Source organism: Engystomops pustulosus, chromosome 2 (genome assembly GCF_040894005.1).
Source record: "Engystomops pustulosus chromosome 2, aEngPut4.maternal, whole genome shotgun sequence".
NCBI lineage: Eukaryota > Metazoa > Chordata > Amphibia > Anura > Leptodactylidae > Engystomops > Engystomops pustulosus.
This window is the reverse complement of record NC_092412.1, coordinates 163,203,395-163,222,232: the sequence shown is the minus strand read 5'-3', so window position 1 is coordinate 163,222,232 and position 18,838 is coordinate 163,203,395. Positions and strand designations below refer to the sequence as shown.

At 43.8% G+C, this 18,838-nt stretch overlaps 1 protein-coding gene across 1 annotated transcript in view; it reads right to left on the bottom strand.

The window, feature by feature from the left end:
• SCUBE3 (signal peptide, CUB domain and EGF like domain containing 3) overlaps window positions 1–18,838 on the bottom strand; it is a 378,535-nt gene that overhangs the window by 271,622 nt on the left and 88,075 nt on the right. The window contains exons 5-6 of the mRNA XM_072137190.1: window positions 17,848–17,970; window positions 100–216 (exon numbers count right to left, since the gene is read on the bottom strand). Coding sequence (XP_071993291.1) covers window positions 100–216; window positions 17,848–17,970 — 240 coding nt within the window. The remainder of the gene's footprint in view (window positions 1–99; window positions 217–17,847; window positions 17,971–18,838) is intronic.

The window sequence follows — 18,838 nt, the reverse complement described above, 5'->3', positions numbered from 1 at the left end:
TAAAAACTGCATAAAAAGTGTCTTTCTAAAAAAACCGAATGCATAGACTGTTTGGCTTTCATTGTATATCCTATATATAACTGGAACAAATATACATACCTATGCAGGTCTTTCCATCCATATGCATTACAAACTTGACATGACAGCCGCATTGAGGACCATGATCAGTGTCCTCACATGTATGTTGACAACCCCCATTTCCATAATTACAGGTCACTGTATTATGTAAAAAAAAATACAAGTTCATACTTTTAAAATTTAAAGTGTTAGTTTTAGATCATGCTTACACCAAGAGGTTTAGAATATTTAGCAATCATACCATGTCTAAATTAAAGGCTACAACATAGATTTTAACCGTTGGCAAACATAACAGTTGGCCAAGAATATCCTTAAAGGGAACCTACCACCATGGATCTACATATAAAAGTAGATCAGGTGGTAGGTGCATCTATAGGACGTGAGGATAGCCTTTTTAAGGGCTTATCCTCATGTCCTCGCAATATTTTACTAACTTTTAATTCCTTAATATGTAAATTTTGTAAAGAGGCTACTGGGGCCGGAGTTGCCGGATCTGAGGCTACACGGCGTGGCTACTCCACGCCCCAGTAGCCTCTTTGACCCTTCTACCAGATGACTTCGGCGGGCGCCCTCGCCCGAGAAACCTGCCATCTGCATGTGCAGAACAGCAGGCCTGCGGCTGTGCTGTCACTGCTCCACAACTGGAGCCGTGGGCCTGCTGTTCTGCGCATGCATGTAGACGAGGGCGCTTAGCTAAAAGGAACTGCGCGCCGAAGACATCTGGTAGGAGGGTCAAAGAGACTACTGGGGCGTGGAGTAGCCACGCTGTGTAGCCTCAGCTCCGGCTACTCCACGCCCCAGTAGCCTCTTTACAAAATTTACATATTAAGGAATTAAAAGTTAGTAAAATATTGCAAGGACATGAGGATTAGCCCTTTAAAGGGCTATCCTCACGTCCTATAGATGCACCTACCACCCAATCTACCTTTATAGGTAGATCCGAGGTGGTAGGTTCCCTTTAAGGATATTTTTGGCCAACTGTTTACATCAAAGAATAGTGATTACGTTGTATTTAGTTAATTCATCACTTTAAAAATTATCAAAATGAAGGGGTCATTAAAATAAAGTATACAAAAAGGGAAAAAACATACAGGGGACAATTCATCAAGAAAATAATATAATACAAAAGTTATAAGGTGCTACAGGGTGCTTCAATCACTTAAGATAATAAATTGCTGAGGTAAATACACTCACCGGCCACTTTATTAGGTACACCTGTCCAACTGCTTATTAACACCTAATTTCTAATCAGCCAATCACATGGCTGCAACTCAGTGCATTTAGGCATGTAGACATGGTCAAGACAATCTCCTGCAGTTCAAACCGAGCATCAGTATGGGGAAGAAAGGTGATTTGAGTGCCTTTGAACGTGGCATGGTTGTTGGTGCCAGAAGGGCTGGTCTGAGTATTTCAGAAACTGCTGATCTACTGGGATTTTCACGCACAACCATCTCTAGGGTTTACAGAGAATGGTCCGAAAAAGAAAAAACATCCAGTGAGCGGCAGTTCTGTGGGCGGAAATGCCTTGTTGATGCCAGAGGTCAGAGGAGAATGGGCAGACTGGTTCGAGCTGATAGAAAGGCAACAGTGACTCAAATCGCCACCCGTTACACCCAAGGTAGGCAGAAGAGCATCTCTGAACGCACAGTACATCGAACTTTGAGGCAGATGGGCTACAGCAGCAGAAGACCACACCGGGTGCCACTCCTTTCAGCTAAGAACAGGAAACTGAGGCTACAATTTGCACAAGCTCATTGAAATTGGACAGTAGAAGATTGGAAAAACGTTGCCTGGTCTGATGAGTCTCGATTTCTGCTGCGACATTCGGATGGTAGGGTCAGAATTTGGCGTCAACAACATGAAAGCATGGATCCATCCTGCCTTGTATCAACGGTTCAGGCTGGTGGTGGTGGTGGTGTCATGGTGTGGGGAATATTTTCTTGGCACTCTTTGGGCCCCTTGGTCCAATTGAGCATCGTTGCAACGCCACAGCCTACCTGAGTATTGTTGCTGACCATGTCCATCCCTTTATGACCACAATGTACCCAACATCTGATGGCTACTTTCAGCAGGATAATGCGCCATGTCATAAAGCTGGAATCATCTCAGACTGGTTTCTTGAACATGACAATGAGTTCACTGTACTCAAATGGCCTCCACAGTCACCAGATCTCAATCCAATAGAGCATCTTTGGGATGTGGTGGAAGGGGAGATTCGCATCATGGATGTGCAGCCGACAAATCTGCGGCAACTGTGTGATGCCATCATGTCAATATGGACCAAAATCTCTGAGGAATGCTTCCAGCACCTTGTTGAATCTATGCCACGAAGAATTGAGGCAGTTCTGAAGGCAAAAGGGGTTCCAACCCGTTACTAGCATGGTGTACCTAATAAAGTGGCCGGTGAGTGTATATATAAAATATATCTAAGTCAACTTTGGTTATAAATAATTCAAATAGGTGCCTCATAGCTTATACTTCTGTGTTGTCTGTCCCATACCATTCCTGCTACGTATATTCAATATTTCAAAATAATAAACCAAATTAGGTACTATCCAGAAGCTGGAGGAAGAAAACTCACAGCAGGGAATTGTAAAACATTTATAGTCCGGCACAAGCCATAGTTCAAAAGGCTAGATCAGTCAGCACAAAATCAACATAATACTCTAGTAGACTATGAGTAATAGTCTAATAGTATAAGTGTGCTACTCCACGCCCCAGTAGCCTCTTTACAAAATTTACATATTAAGGAATTAAAAGTTAGTAAAATATTGCAAGGACATGAGGATTAGCCCTTTAAAGGGCTATCCTCACGTCCTATAGATGCACCTACCACCCGATCTACCTTTATAGGTAGATCCGTGGTGGTAGGTTCCCTTTAAGGATATTTTTGGCCAACTGTTTACACCAAAGAATAGTGATTACGTTGTATTTAGTTAATTCATCACTTTAAAAAATCAAAATGAAGGGGTCATTAAAATAAAGTATACAAAAAGGGAAAAAACATACAGGGGACAATTCATCAAGAAAATAATATAATACAAAAGTTATAAGGTGCTACAGGATGCTTCAATCACTTAAGATAATAAATTGCTGAGGTAAATATATATAAATATATATCTAAGTCAACTTTGGTTATAAATAGGTGCCTCATAGCTTATACTTCTGTGTTGTCTGTCCCATACCATTCCTGCTACGTATATTCAATATTTCAAAATAATAAACCAAATTATCCAGAAGCTGGAGGAAGAAAACTCACAGCAGGGAATTGTAAAACATTTATAGTCTGGCACAAGCCATAGTTCAAAAGGCTAGATCAGTCAGCACAAAATCAACATAATACTCTAGTAGTCTATGAGTAATAGTCTAATAGTATAAGTGTGCCCAAACAGATGATTCCGCAAGTAATAGCCAAATAAAACAGTCAAAATACCAACCCACAGCACATGGATAAAGCATCCATCAGATTCCCCATGTCAAAACAACACATGCAGAAGTTGAATATTGCTACAGGAATAAAGGAGGAGCGAGTAATGATTGATAGGAGGGAGGAGGGGGGTGGGGTGGGAGATGGGAATAATTAGGAGCAACGACAGATAAGTCTGTACATGATAGTAAGAGTCAATGGTCCATAACAGACAATTTCAGACATTTAAACAAGGTATACAATCTTAGTTTGTAAGCATATTATGTGTACCAAGAGGGTTCCAACCAGGTAACTAGGGAAGGTTGGGACAGCAGCAAAATTGTGAGAGGGGCACACAGGGCCAGCTCCAGGTTTAAGTAGGCCCCTGAGCAACAGAACCTTAGTGGCCCCCTTTTCAGAAAACTCACGTCCCAGCACCACACTGGGTCCCCCCAGTAGCCACACTGTCCCTCCCCCGCCCCACAGTAGCCACACTGTCACCCCCCCCCGTAGCTACACTGCCCTACCCATAGCCACGCTGTTCCCCCCATAAGGAACCCCCCCCCCCTTCCCCATAAGGCACACTTTCCCCACCCCTTCCCCATAAGGCACACTTTCCCCACCCCTTCCCCATAAGGCACACTTTCCTACCCCCTTCACCATAAGGCCCCCCCCCCCCCCAACTCTGGGAAACCAAAAAAAAAATCCTCATCTTTCCTCATTCCCCCAAAGCAGCGCCTGCAGCTGCCATCTTACTTCTTATGTGACATCATCACGTGCTCCGGCTTCAGAGCAGTCATGTACATTGCTTCGGGGAACGAGGAAAGGTGAGTTTTGGATTCTGCCTCTATGCTGTGCTCCCGACGAGTGCAGCATAGAGACAGTAAACTACACAAGCCGGAAGGTGACCATTTGTACCAGTGTTTTAAAGTGACACTGGTACAATTGATCCGGGAGCAGAATTGTTTTTGGAGCTCCAGTGGGCACCTCCAGCACCGCGGGGTCCCAGCACTTGCCTGGGTAAGCTGGGTGCTGGCGCCAGGCCTGGGGACATATGTTGCAAAATAGCTGCAGGATTTACTCCTGCAGAGATCACCAAGCCATTCAGCAAGCATCAGAAATAAGCTGCAATTGGCCAGTGGGCAGGGCTCAGACTTTGCATTGCAAAGGTTGGGTTTTTTTTACACAATGATTTGCTGCAAGTGACATATCAATTATTTGTTGCAGATGAAAAATCTGCAGCAGAAAGTTGTTTACACACAGGATTTTTCCTGAATTGTGTGTATGAGATTGCAATCAATCTCATTCACTACAATACTACTGAATTATGCTGCAAATTTTCTGAGTGGCAAATTAGACAATACATGTTGTGTATTACCTGCGGATTTGTTGCATGACACTTGTGTGTAGCACATCTGCAGCATTATACAATAGCAGCATAGTGTATCAGATTTATGACAATCCCTTAAACAGGTTGTGGGAAAATATATAACGTATATACCGTATATTTTGGCGTATAAGACGACCCCCCTACTTTCCTGTTAAAATATAGAGTTTAAGATATATTTGCCGTGTAAGACTACCCCTTTTCCAACGCATACAAAACACCGGTAAAAATTAAAATTATGCCCCCCTCCCAGAAGCCATAATTAATGTCCTGCCCCCCCTCAGTAGCCATAATTAATGTCCTGCCCCCCCCCCAGTAGCTATAATTAATGTCCTGCCCCCCAGCAGCTATAATTAATGTCCTGCCCCCCAGTAGCTATAATTAATGTCCTGCCCCCCAGTAGCTATAATTAATGTCCTGACCCCCAGTAGCTATAATTACTGTCCTGCCCCCCCCCCAGTAGCTATAATTACTGTCCTGCCCCCTAGTAGCCCTAATTAATGCCCCCCCAGTAGCTATAATTACTGTCCTGCACCCCCAGTAGCCATAAATAATGTCCCCCACCACTAAACCGGGCCCTATATATTTAAGCTAAATAAAAAACATAATTCTTACCTTATCCCGCTCCTCTTCGTGCTGCCTCTCATCAGGGGATCTGGCGCTGGCGATGGCGTCACATAGCCTGCGTCAGCGAAAGTGATGGGTGTCGACGGCGGGTAAGTAGTGTGAGGTGGGTGGGACGGGGGCTGATCGGGGGCCCGTTCTAATTTTGAATTATGACAGCTCCGGGCCCTCCCTGATCCAGCGCACGGACCAGATGCAGAACAGTCCGTGCACTGTAACAGGCAGGCCCGCGGCTGTCACAATTCAAAACATCTGCCCGCTGTGCTGCGCCGAGTTATCAGTGCAGCGCAGGGGTCAGGTGCGGGCCTCTGACTGACCGGCAGCGGAGCTTCGGTGGATCGCGGGAAAGGTGAGAAACATTACCGGCGTATAAGACGACCCCAGACCAGACAGAAGATTTTTCAGTCTTCAAAAGTCGTCTTATACGCCGGAATATACGGTACTCAAGTTTAGCCAACCCTCGTAGTTTTACACCTGGTCCACATTTACTAATGGCTGTGAGCCAGTTTTCTTTTCAGTCCAAACTGCTTGCACTTGTATTTAAGAAGTTCCTGCGCCACATTTGTGTCACACACAACTATGGTTGCACTATTCTACATGGGCATTCCAGTGCTCAGTCGGACCATGCGCCACATTTATCATGCAAAGTCTGATAGAAATGTGTCGCACCGACTATGTTAAAGGTGCACCAAAAAAAAAATGGTGCACTTGGGTAGTGCAATGGGTGCCAAATTAATGAAGAACTTGAGCCAGAATCCTAAATCTGGCGCACTCTGCACACTTATTTAGCAAATGTGGGCGATTGACTCAAGTGTAGCAGACAAACTGTTTGGCCAGCAGAGGGGTTGGTCAGGACCGCCACTAGGTGGGAAATGCAGCAGTATTTCAAAAATAAAAATAGATATCAATAAAATGAAATTGATTGGAGCATCAGTAGGCAATAACCAATGAGATGTCCAGCAACCTCCCCTCATTCTGCTCTATAACATGCAGTCTGTAGAAAGGACAATATGTAAAATCTGATCAGCCCCCTCTTCTCTTTAACATGTTGCCTACACATTACATTTTCTGCAATATCATCTGCTCCTCCTGCTCTATAACATGCTGGCTGAAGAGAAGACACTATGTAGAATCTCCTAAGCTCATTCTTCTCTAGTATAAAGCTGCCTGCACAGAGGGCACAGTTCTGCCCCTCTTTTTCTATAATATACTGCCTACAATGTATTTTTTTACTGTGGAAGATTCTCTATATGTCATCTGCTGCATGGGGAAGTGGGGGTGTTTGCAGTCTCCTATGGAGGTCACCAACGCTGGTAGAGAGTCAGTGAATATACACAGTACCGGGAGCTCCTTGTGCGCCATGATGCAGCATATTTATCACAATTGTGACTGTATAGAAGGTCTCTATTCCCCATTGTGTTACATGAATGGGGCTTCCTTCTGTCATTCTTCTGTTACTCATAGCAGTAAAAAAAAAATAAAAAAAAAAAGCTGCAGCACTATTTTCTATTTAACTGAGGACATGAAGGAAACAAAGTTAACACCAGCACTTTTTCTGTTACACTCTTCTGTTTAAGAAGAGAATAACGGAAACCATAACTGGAAGATGAACCAAAGCTCTTCTGTTCACCTTCCATTCCCCATATTTCCCCATATATGGGCTTGGATTTTGTGGCTTTCACTTTGCGCCCCAAATGACATGTCTACTTTATTCTTTACGAGGTTAAATGCAGTGAAAACAGTTATTATATTTTGATAGATCGGGCATTTTCGGAAGCGGCAATACCTAATGAGTTTATGATTTTTACTGTTTATTTAAATCAGTTCTAGGGAAATGGGGTGATTTTAATTTTTAGGTTTTTTATTATCATTTTTTAAACTTTTTTTATTTTTACTATTTTTCACACTCCCTAAGGTACTTTAACCCTAGGTTGTCTGATCAATCCTATCATAAACTGCCATACTACAGTAGCACATTGTAGTGAAAGGGTTAAAATGAGACAGAAGTCCCGAGGCTGTCATGGCGATGGATTTCCACTCCCCGATGAAGTCAGCAGGAGCGCCGATCCTCGGCAAGATGACAGCCGTCGGCGATCGAGGACATAGCACCTGCTAGCTAGCACCGATCGTATGCAGCAAAGACTTACCGGCTTTGGGGAAGGCTCAGCCAGTGAGCCCTATCCATGCCCCGGGACGCGGCACGTGCTGTACTACTAAAGTAATGATGGCCACTCATTTTTTTTACTTAGCTGCTTTTTTTAGCCATTGTACAAATTCTATCAGTCTATTTAGTATGACTTTCAGCTAAGTATACACCTGACTTCTGCACAATACAACTGATGGTCCCAACCCCATTTATAGGGCAAGAAATGCCACTTATAAAACCTGACAGGGCACACCTGTGATGTGAAAACCTTTTCTGGTGACTACCTCTTGAAGCTCATCAAGAGAATGTCAAGAGTGAGCAAAGCAGGAAAAGGCAGCTACTTTGAAGAACCTAGAATGTAAGCCATATTGCACACACGCACGTTATATACTGCATGTCCATTTAAGCAACGTTGTCATTAGGAAGGCAATTTTTAGATGGTGTCACATTCGAATGGACTTTGCTGTGCGGATTTTAAAAATGCTTTTGTCAGCATTTTGAATCATTTCAGTTTTTCATATAATTTTAATTCACATTACCTGGCTCCCTGCCAGCCGCATGTGGCTAGTCCCTGGGGATGGGGCAGCTGCAGCCTGTGTAAGTCTCCTCTCCTTCACACTTATGCAGATCCCTCATCCCTACCTACCTCCTGTCATGTGCATTGAGCAGGCAGGGGAGGGGGATTGTGTAGAGTAGAGGAAGAATGTATCAGGCTGCAGCTCCAGGTAATGTGAGATAAACTATTATAAACTCCTGAAATGATTCAGAATGCATTTTTAAAAATCAACATAAAAACAGCATAGGTTATTGGAACCTGTCTCCAGCTAGAAATGACATTCCTGGTGACAGTTTGGCTTTATTTCACACACATATACAGACACAGAAACATGCAGTACATACATGCGTGCATCACACATATTTCTCAAACATACTTACCAACAGTGAAGTCTTATCCATGCATAAGGGCAATCCAGCTTGCAGGAAGCTATGCTGTGGCAGACAAAAGGGCTCAACATATATCTCTGCTTCCTCCTGCTGTACCCACCCGCTCCTCTCTTCTCTGACTGCTGCTTCAGTGTAAAGGGATGAGGTAAGGAGTGCAGGCTGTGCAGCAGACCATGTGTGTCAGCGGCCCACTATTCACACGGGACTTTGGGGAGCCCAGGCCTTTCTCTGGTCCAGGCACATGAACACAGCCCTATCACACCCCCTGATAGTGGCCCTAGGAATGGTTCACATGGAGCTTAAATGAGAGTGCTCCAGGTGAGATAAGTAGAGCTCTGAATGTGTGTGAGCCTTAACCCTTGTTGGTCCAGAGCAAGGCTTGCAGATTTGCAACAGTTCAGAAATAGAACATTGTGCTGACGGAAAAGCACCAAAGAATGCAGCACCAACCACTAGAGACACAAAAGTAACAGATTCTGTTATGTATTCAGAAGTGTATAGTGATTGCATCCACATCATAACACCCAGGCACAATAATACCTTCTATTTATGGTCTTATTTTTAGCATCCTCTGGATGTTGTTGTTTCTTTCATTGATGTATATTTTTCATCTAGCACTTATATAAAGTGATTTTAATCAGGTTTTTGTATCTACTTAACCCCTTAGCGCTCCGCGCCGTAGCTGTACTGCGCAGCTTCCGACGATTAGCGATCAGCGCCGTACAGCTACGGCGCGAGCGCATACTATTTTAGAATTGTCACCACGTCGCGAGACGTGGTGACATCGGAACGAGATTTGGGTGACAGAGGCAGGAGTTCCTGTCTCCGTCACCCGACCAATCAAATCGGTCCCGCCCGCCGATCGCCGTGATCGGCCAGTCAAACCTGACTGGCCAATTACAGCGATTGTAGGCTAAAAAACGTGCTTTTAGCCCTTTCCTCTTCCTCCAGCGGCACCATTTTGGTTTGGTATCGCTGGAGAGAGGAAAGAGCGTTACTGTGTGCACCAAAATACACTTTTACACTATAAATAGTGTTCTGATCCTTATCTGATCCCTATTGTTCCCTACAAATCCCTATCCCTATCTGTTTTTTCCTGTGTCCTGTGTGTTCCCCGTGTGATCGCCTTGTGTGATCCCACGTGTCTTCCGTTTTTCCCTGTCTGTCCCTTCTGAGCCCAAACGCACTTTTCAGTGCGCTGTGTTAGCGTTGTTCTGCACTGGACGCACTTTTCAGTGCGCCGTGTGAATAGCGCTGCACAGAATCTTTAGCAGTCTTAGCGGTAGTTAGTTTGTCTTAGGGCAAGCTAGGTGCATTTGTAGCGCCTTTTTGCGCGGTGCACATAGGTTTTTTTTCGGTGCCTGGTAATATTTTTTTCCAGAGCGCCGTAGGTGTACCCGTACTTAGCTATTTTTTGTGTGTGCCATCTGTGCGGCTGGTCCGTGTGGTTTGGTGTGCATTATCTTTTTTGTGCGCTATCTGTGCGGCTTGTCCGTGTAGTTTAGTGCGCATTATTTTTTGTGTGTGCCATCTGTGCGGCTTGTCCGTGTAGTTTGGTGCGCATTATCTTTTTTTTTTTGTGTGCTATCTGTGCAGCTTGTCCGTGTAGTTTAGTGCACATTATTTTTTGTGTGTGCCATCTGTGCGGCTTGTCCGTGTAGTTTGGTGCGCATTATTTTTTTTTTTTGTGTGCTATCTGTGCAGCTTGTCCGTGTAGTTTAGTGCACATTATTTTTTGTGTGTGCCATCTGTGCGGCTTGTCCGTGTAGTTTGGTGCGCATTATCTTTTTTTTTGTGTGCTATCTGTGCGGCTTGTCCGTGTAGTTTAGTGCACATTATTTTTTGTGTGTGCCATCTGTGCGGCTTGTCCGTATAGTTTGGTGTGCATTATATTTTTTTTTTTGTGTGTGCCTGCTAGATGGTTTATCCGTGTAGTTTGGTGCAACATTATCTAATTTTTCTAGTTCTCTATTTTTTTTATGTGCAATGTCTCAGAAGACGTACACCGTGTTGGAGGCATATAACATGCTTGCCTCTGACACCGAGTCAGCTAGTGGGGATGATGGTCCCTTTTACCTATCATCATCCTCCTGCTCATCTTCCAGTGACCTGGAAGGACCCCCAAGAAGGCGCCGTAGGGTTCCAGGGACTTCTGCAGGAGAAGTGCCTGGGACTTCTGCAGGAGAAGTGCCTGGGACTTCTGCAGGAGAAGTTTCTGGGACTTCTGCAGGAGAAGCGTCTGGGGCTTCCACTGACCCCACATGGGTAGCCCCAGATAATTATACCCCTCAGGTCCCTGACTTTTTGGGCCATCCTGGAATTAACTTTGACACGACAGGGCTCAGAGCTGTGGACTTTTTTAAGTTTTTTTTTGATGAGGCGCTGCTGAATATTATTATATTTCAGACAAATCTCTACGCTGCACAACATATTGCCCAAAACCCCACGTTCTTTTATGCACAACCTTACAGGTGGACCCCTGTCACTGCAGCAGAGATGCACAAGTATTGGGGCATAATACTCCTTATGGGGGTAGTAAAAAAAGCCTTCAATCAGGGACTACTGGAGCTCAGATATACTGTACCACACCCCCATGTTCCGCATGGCAATGAGCAGGATGCGCTTTGAAGCCATCCATAAGTTTTTGCACTACACTGACAACACACAGTGCCCACCCAGAGGTGACCCCAGTTATGATCGGTTATTTAAGGTCAGGCCCATATTAGATCATTTTAGTGCCAAGTTTGCCCAGGCATATACCCCCGCCAAACATGTGAGCATAGACGAGTCCCTGGTACAATTCAAAGGGAGACTTCACTTCCGCCAGTACCTGCCCAATAAGAGGGCAAGGTTTGGTGTGAAGATGTATAAGCTGTGCGAAAGTTCATCAGGGTACACATACAAGTTCAGGATATATGAAGGGAAGGACTCCACTATAGTGCCACCAGAATGCCCCCCCCCCTTCCTGGGTGTTACAGGGAAGATAGTGTGGGATTTAGTGCACCCACTGCTGGACCAGGGCTACCACCTCTACCTGGACAATTTCTACACCAGCACCACCCTGTTCAAGTGCCTCACTTCCAGAAATACTGTGGCATGCGGCACTGTACGCAGAAATCAGAGAGGTCTCCCTAAGTCGCTGCTTGGGCAAAAACTTAAAAGGCACGAAAGCAGGGCACTATGCAGCGACTCTGTATTGTGTGTTAAGTACAAGGACAAGAGAGAGGTCCTTGTATTAACCACAATACATGAGCACACCACCACCCCTGTCCCAGTACGAGGTGCCAGTACAGAAACCCCCAAGCCAGACTGTATTTTAGATTATAACAAATACATGGGAGGGGTGGACTTGTCTGACCAGGTGCTTCAGCCGTACAATGCCATGCGGAAGTCGAGGGTGTGGTACAAGAAGCTGGCCGTGCACATCATGCAGATGGCATTGTATAATGCTTATGTGCTGCATCGATATGCCGGCCAGAGGGGAACTTTCCTGGAATTTCAAGAGGTGGTAATAAAGTACTTTCTTTTTGGAGACCAGGATGGGAGGAGTGCTAGCACATCTGGAAGTGAGGCCCCATCACGTATTGTACCAGGGCAGCACTTTCCAGGAGTAGTTCCCCAAACAGCCAGCAAGGGAAGGTCACAAAAGAGGTGCAGGGTGTGCTCCAAAAATGGCATTCGGAAGGACACCATTCATCACTGTGAGACATGCCCAGAAAAACCAGGGTTATGTATGAAAGATTGCTTCCGAATTTATCATACATCCCTGGATTTTTAGAGTACCCTGTTGTTACCCTGACGCACAGCTTATACATCATGCCGCATGCCGCACCTTCCCTTCTAAGCCCTGCCATGTGCCCAGCCTGTAGATTACTGTCCCGTATGCTTTACCCGGGAAAACATGCATCATGATTTTTAGGGTGTTTGTCTCCCATGGCAGCAGCTGGGCACAAAATGACATAATGGATATTTTTTACTATGCACTATCCATTGTGCACTTTTTCAGGGGTCCACCTGTGGGGTTAAAATGCTAACTATACCCCTAGATTAATTCATGGAGGGGTGTAGTTTCCAAAATAAGGTCAGTTCTTAGGGGTTTCTACTGTACTGGCCCCTATTGGCATCTACAAATCTTTCATGATGCCAAAAAAAAAAAAAAATTGTACAATGTCTGTGCTCCAACAAGTTATTCCCTTTTGAGCCCTGCCGTGTCTCCATCCTACAGATTATTGCCTCCTATGGGGTATTGCCCTAACCGGGGTAACCAGCAGAATGATTTTTGATGTGTTTTTCCCCAGTGGCATGAGTTGGGCAAAATACCTTTGTCACTTCAATGGCATATTTGATAAATTGCAATACAATTGTTTTTCTGCACTACTCACTTTGTATTACATTTTAGCCAGCACCTTAGGGGTTAAAATGCTCATACAAGCCTACATACATTCTTTGAGGGGTGCCCTTTCCAAAATGGGTTCACTACTTGGGGGTTTCTATTGTACTGGTACCTCGGGGGTACCCCCCATTACCAATCTAGTGAAAATGAAGCTTGAAAACCTAAATTGTGCTTCTTTCTTCCTGACCCCTGCCGTGTGCCCAGCCTGTAAATTATTGGCACATGTGTGGTATTGCCGTACTCGGGACAACCCGCAGAATGATTTTTGGGGTGTTTGTCTAAAGTGACATGGGTTGGGCACAGTACACGAGGCACTAAAATGACATTTTTGAGATAAAAACACAATTTTTACTCTGCACCCTTTACTTTGCATTCAATTTTGGCCAGCGTGTTGGGGGTTAAAATGCTCATACAAGCCTACATACATTCTTTGAGGGGTTCCCTTTCCAAAATGGGTTCACTACTTGGGGGTTTCTATTGTACTGGTACCTTGGGGGTACCCCCCATTACCAATCTAGTGAAAACGAAGCTTGAAAACCTAAATTGTGCTTCTTTCTTCCTGACCCCTGCCGTGTGCCCAGCCTGTAAATTATTGGCACATGTGTGGTATTGCCGTACTCGGGACAACCCGCAGAATGATTTTTGGGGTGTTTGTCTAAAGTGACATGGGTTGGGCACAGTACACGAGGCACTAAAATGACATTTTTGAGATAAAAACACAATTTTTACTCTGCACCCTTTACTTTGCATTCAATTTTGGCCAGCGTGTTGGGGGTTAAAATGCTCATACAAGCCTACATACATTCTTTGAGGGGTTCCCTTTCCAAAATGGGTTCACTACTTGGGGGTTTCTATTGTACTGGTACCTTGGGGGTACCCCCCATTACCAATCTAGTGAAAACGAAGCTTGAAAACCTAAATTGTGCTTCTTTCTTCCTGACCCCTGCCGTGTGCCCAGCCTGTAAATTATTGGCACATGTGTGGTATTGCTGTACTCAGGACAACCCGCAGAATGATTTTTGGGGTGTTTGTCTAAAGTGGCATGGGTTGGGCACAGTATATGAGGCACTAAAATGACATTTTTGAGATAAAAACGCAATTTTTACTCTGCACCCTTTACTTTGCATTCAATTTTGACCAGCGTGTCGGGGGTTAAAATGCTCACCACAACCACCAATAAATTCTTTGAGGGGTCTAGTTTCCGTAATGGTATCATTTATTGGGGGTTTCTATTGCACTGGCACCTCACGGGCCCTGCCAACATGACATGGCACTCCAAATCCAAACGTGTGAAAACAGAGCTGGAAAATCAAAATTTCACTCCTTCCGTTCTCATCCCTTCTGTGTGCCCAGTCTGTAAATTATTGGCACATGTGTGGTATTGCTGTACTCGGGACAACCCGCAGAATGATTTTTGGGGTGTTTGTCTAAAGTGGCATGGGTTGGGCCAGGCCCGGCGTCAGCACCCGGCTGACCCGGGCAAGTGCCCGGGCCCCAGAGCTCCAAAGGGGCCCACCACGATCTATTATTTGCCCGCGGGCCCTGCCCCACCCACCTCTTCTGTGATGCGGCGCGTCCCGTGCCTCGCGTCAGGCCCGGCCTGCACTCCATGGTCCTGCCCAGCCTGCGCTCCATGGTCCTGCCCGGCCTGCGCTCCATGGTCCTGCCCGGCCTGCGCTCCATGGTCCTGCCCGGCCTGCGCTCCATGGTCCTGCCCGGCCTGCGCTCCATGGTCCTGCCCGGCCTGCGCTCCATGGTCCTGCCCGGCCTGCGCGCCTCGGTCCTCCCCGGCCTGCGCGCCTCGGTCCTCCCCGGCCTGCGCGCCTCGGTCCTCCCCGGCCTGCGCGCCTCGGTCCTGCCCGGCCTGCGCGCCTCAGTCCTGCCCGGCCTGCGCGCTTCCCGTTCTGCCCGGCCTGCACACCTCTTGTCCGACCTTCTCCTATGGGGTCTCCTTCCTGACCCTGCCACCACGTCTGACTGGGGTGAGTATAATTGCTATATATGTAGATGCATGTATATGTGTTTGTGTGTATATGTGCTGAATATGTGTTTTTTTGTGTATATGTGTGTTGTGTATATACTGGATGTGTGTGTATATATGCTGTATATCTGTGTGTATGTATTGTATATACTGGATGCGTGTGTATATATGCTGTATATCTGAGTGTATGTATTGTATATACTGGATGCGTGTGTATATATGCTGTATATCTGTGTGTATGTATTGTATATACTGGATGCGTGTGTATATATGCTGTATATCTGTGTGTATGTATTGTATATACTGGATGCGTGTGTATATATGCTGTATATCTGTGTGTATGTATTGTATATACTGGATGCGTGTGTATATATGCTGTATATCTGTGTGTATGTATTGTATATACTGGATGCGTGTGTATATATGCTGTATATCTGTGTGTATGTATTGTATATACTGGATGCGTGTGTATATATGCTGTATATCTGTGTGTATGTATTGTATATACTGGATGCGTGTGTATATATGCTGTATATCTGTGTGTATGTATTGTATATACTGGATGCGTGTGTATATATGCTGTATATCTGTGTGTATGTATTGTATATACTGGATGCGTGTGTATATATGCTGTATATCTGTGTGTATGTATTGTATATACTGGATGCGTGTGTATATATGCTGTATATCTGTGTGTATGTATTGTATATACTGGATGCGTGTGTATATATGCTGTATATCTGTGTGTATGTATTGTATATACTGGATGCGTGTGTATATATGCTGTATATCTGTGTGTATGTATTGTATATACTGGATGCGTGTGTATATATGCTGTATATCTGTGTGTATGTATTGTATATACTGGATGTGTGTGTATAAATGCTGTATATCTGTGTGTATGTATTGTATATACTGGATGTGTGTGTATATATGCTGTATATCTGTGTGTATGTATTGTATATACTGGATGTGTGTGTATATATGCTGTATATCTGTGTGTATGTATTGTATATACTGGATGTGTGTGTGTATATATGCTGTATATCTGTGTGTATGTATTGTATATACTGGATGTGTGTGTATATATGCTGTATATCTGTGTGTATGTATTGTATATACTGGATGTGTGTGTATATATGCTGTATATCTGTGTGTATGTATTGTATATACTGGATGTGTGTGTATATATGCTGTATATCTGTGTGTATGTATTGTATATACTGGATGCGTGTGTATATATGCTGTATATCTGTGTGTATGTATTGTATATACTGGATGCGTGTGTATATCTGTGCGTATGTGCTGTGTATATATTGGATGTGTGTGTATATATGCTGTATACTGTATCTGTGTGTATGTTGTATGTGTTGTAAATTTGATGTGTATATACTGTTTGTGATTGTGTAAAAACATGCATGTGTTTTTAAAGAAATGGTCTGCTATGCAGCTCAGCCTCTGCTGGTTACGCTCCTGATCAGAAAATTGAATTACATCAGCGACGGCATCCTTGTTGCCGATGTAATTGAAATATGATTGTCCCTTACTGTGTCTGAGCTCAGGTGGCAGGGTTATGCCGCCACAGGAGTTCACTGTTAAGGGGCCCACTGAGGCTCTATCGCCCAGGGGCCCGCTGAAACCTGGAGCCAGCCCTGGGTTGGGCACAGTATATGAGGCACTAAAATGACATTTTTGAGATAAAAACGCAATTTTTACTCTGCACCATTTACTCTGCATTCAATTTTGACCAGCGTGTCGGGGGTTAAAATGCTCACCACAACCACCGATAAATTCTTTGAGGGGTCTAGTTTCCGAAATGGTGACATTTTGGGGGGTTTTCTATTGTACTTTTACTTCAGGGACTCTTCAATTACACTGTGGCACCACAAAATATTTGCAGCCAAATTGGCCTTCCAAATTCCCAGTATCGCTAACTCTGTTCTGGACATCACTGTGCGGGGAAACAGCAGCTGACATCCACATGTCTGGTATTGCCGTACTCGGAAGAAGCAGGGCAAGAAATTTGGAATATATATTTACCTCAAATTCCTTCTGAATGTATCCATTTGAGGGCTAAATTGGAAAGATTGAAATCAAAAATTGAAATTTCAAAATTTCCACTCCATTTTCATATGCTTCCGGAAAATAATTAAAGGGTTAACAGACTTCTTAAATGCTGATTTGAATAGGTTGAGATGTTAGGTTCATAAAATGGTGTTACTTGTGGGGGTATATAGTACAGAAGCCTTTATAGAGCACTTCCAAACTGAATTGATCACCAAAAAGTTCGCATTTTTCAAATTTCAAGAAAATCTGAGAAGTTGCTACTAAAACTTCAATCCTTCTCACATCCATAAAAAAAATGGAAACTTAAAACAAATAATGGATATAAAAAGAAGACCAATGGCAAAAGGTTTCTATAAAAAAAATTTGTGGTATCACTTTTTGTCTAAAAAGTATAACATTTGAAACTTTGAAAATAGTCATTTTTTTCAAATTTTTCCTAAATTTTTGAATTTTTACCCCCCCAAAAAGGAACGGATCACCGAAATGACACTACTAACATAAACTACAATGTCTCACGAGAAAACAATCTCAAAATCACAGAGATATCTTAAAGCGTTGAAAAGTTATTACCACAGGAAGAGACACTAGTCAAATTTAAAAAAAAAGTAGCGAGCCTTAACCTGCAAACAGGCTGCGTCCTCAAGGGGTTAAAGACATTTTTGTATTTTTAGTTGTGTCATTTAAAAGGAGTCAATTATGTCTTCCCCACAATTAAAATTTAAGGCATTTCTGGAAAAGAGTTGTAGAAAGAAGAAAGCAGGTAACATTTGCTAACATTTTTGTAAATTGTTGTACTAACATTTGCACTCTTTGTACTTACATTTGCACTCTTTTAGATTTCTTCTTAGCTCAAATCCAGGTCGGCATTCACAGGACACACCTTTCGGTGTTTCTCTGCAAATATGGGCACAGCCATGATTCCTATCCATGCAATGCATGCCTTCTGGAAAGAAGATATATAGAGTTACAAAGAGGGAACTAAGTGAACAGAAAATTGCTAGTACTGTATTTACAGTGTAGATTAAGTAGATATATAACTTTCCTTAATTAGTAAGACTGAATGTAAGACATATGTTTATTAATTAGGCCTCCATTTTTAATTAAATGGTCCATGACCATATTTCCAGTATTTTTTTCAGATATGAAATGTTAGGGGAGGGGGAGGGGAGATCAGGGCGGCATGACTAGGGATCTCCCATCTTTGATTCCCGCTGTCTACTTCCTTAAAGAGAACCTGTCAGCAGAAACCAATTTAATAAACCACTACCAGTATGTTATCAATTATCTTAACACCTTTCTCATCATGTATATTTCATGACACAGTGTTGTGGCATCATCCAGAAAATCTACTTTGAAGTGGTAAATTGGTTGTACAAAGTCAGGTAGCCAGAGAGTTTAGCACTAAAGTCAAGCTGTCCCTGCCTCAGAACATCCCCTCTGCTGCGATTGACAACATGCACCAGATTCCTGGAGAGATGGTAAGAAATGCGACTGAACGAAGACCATCAGTCACAGCAGAAGGGATAATCTGAGGTGGAGAGAGCTTGACTTCAGTGCTAATCTCTTCGCCTCCCTAACTTTATACAACTAATTCACATCTCACTTCAAAGTTGATTTTATGGGTTATGCCACCAAAGAGACATCTTCTGGAAGGTGTTAATCTTCATGACAACATACTGGTAGTGGTGTATTAAGTCATATTCTGCTGTCAGGTTCCCTTTAATGTGGTGTGCAGCTACTGGGCTACAAAAATCATATATTTCACACATATATTTGTGTGAATTATATATATGTGTAGGAGTGCATTTGCT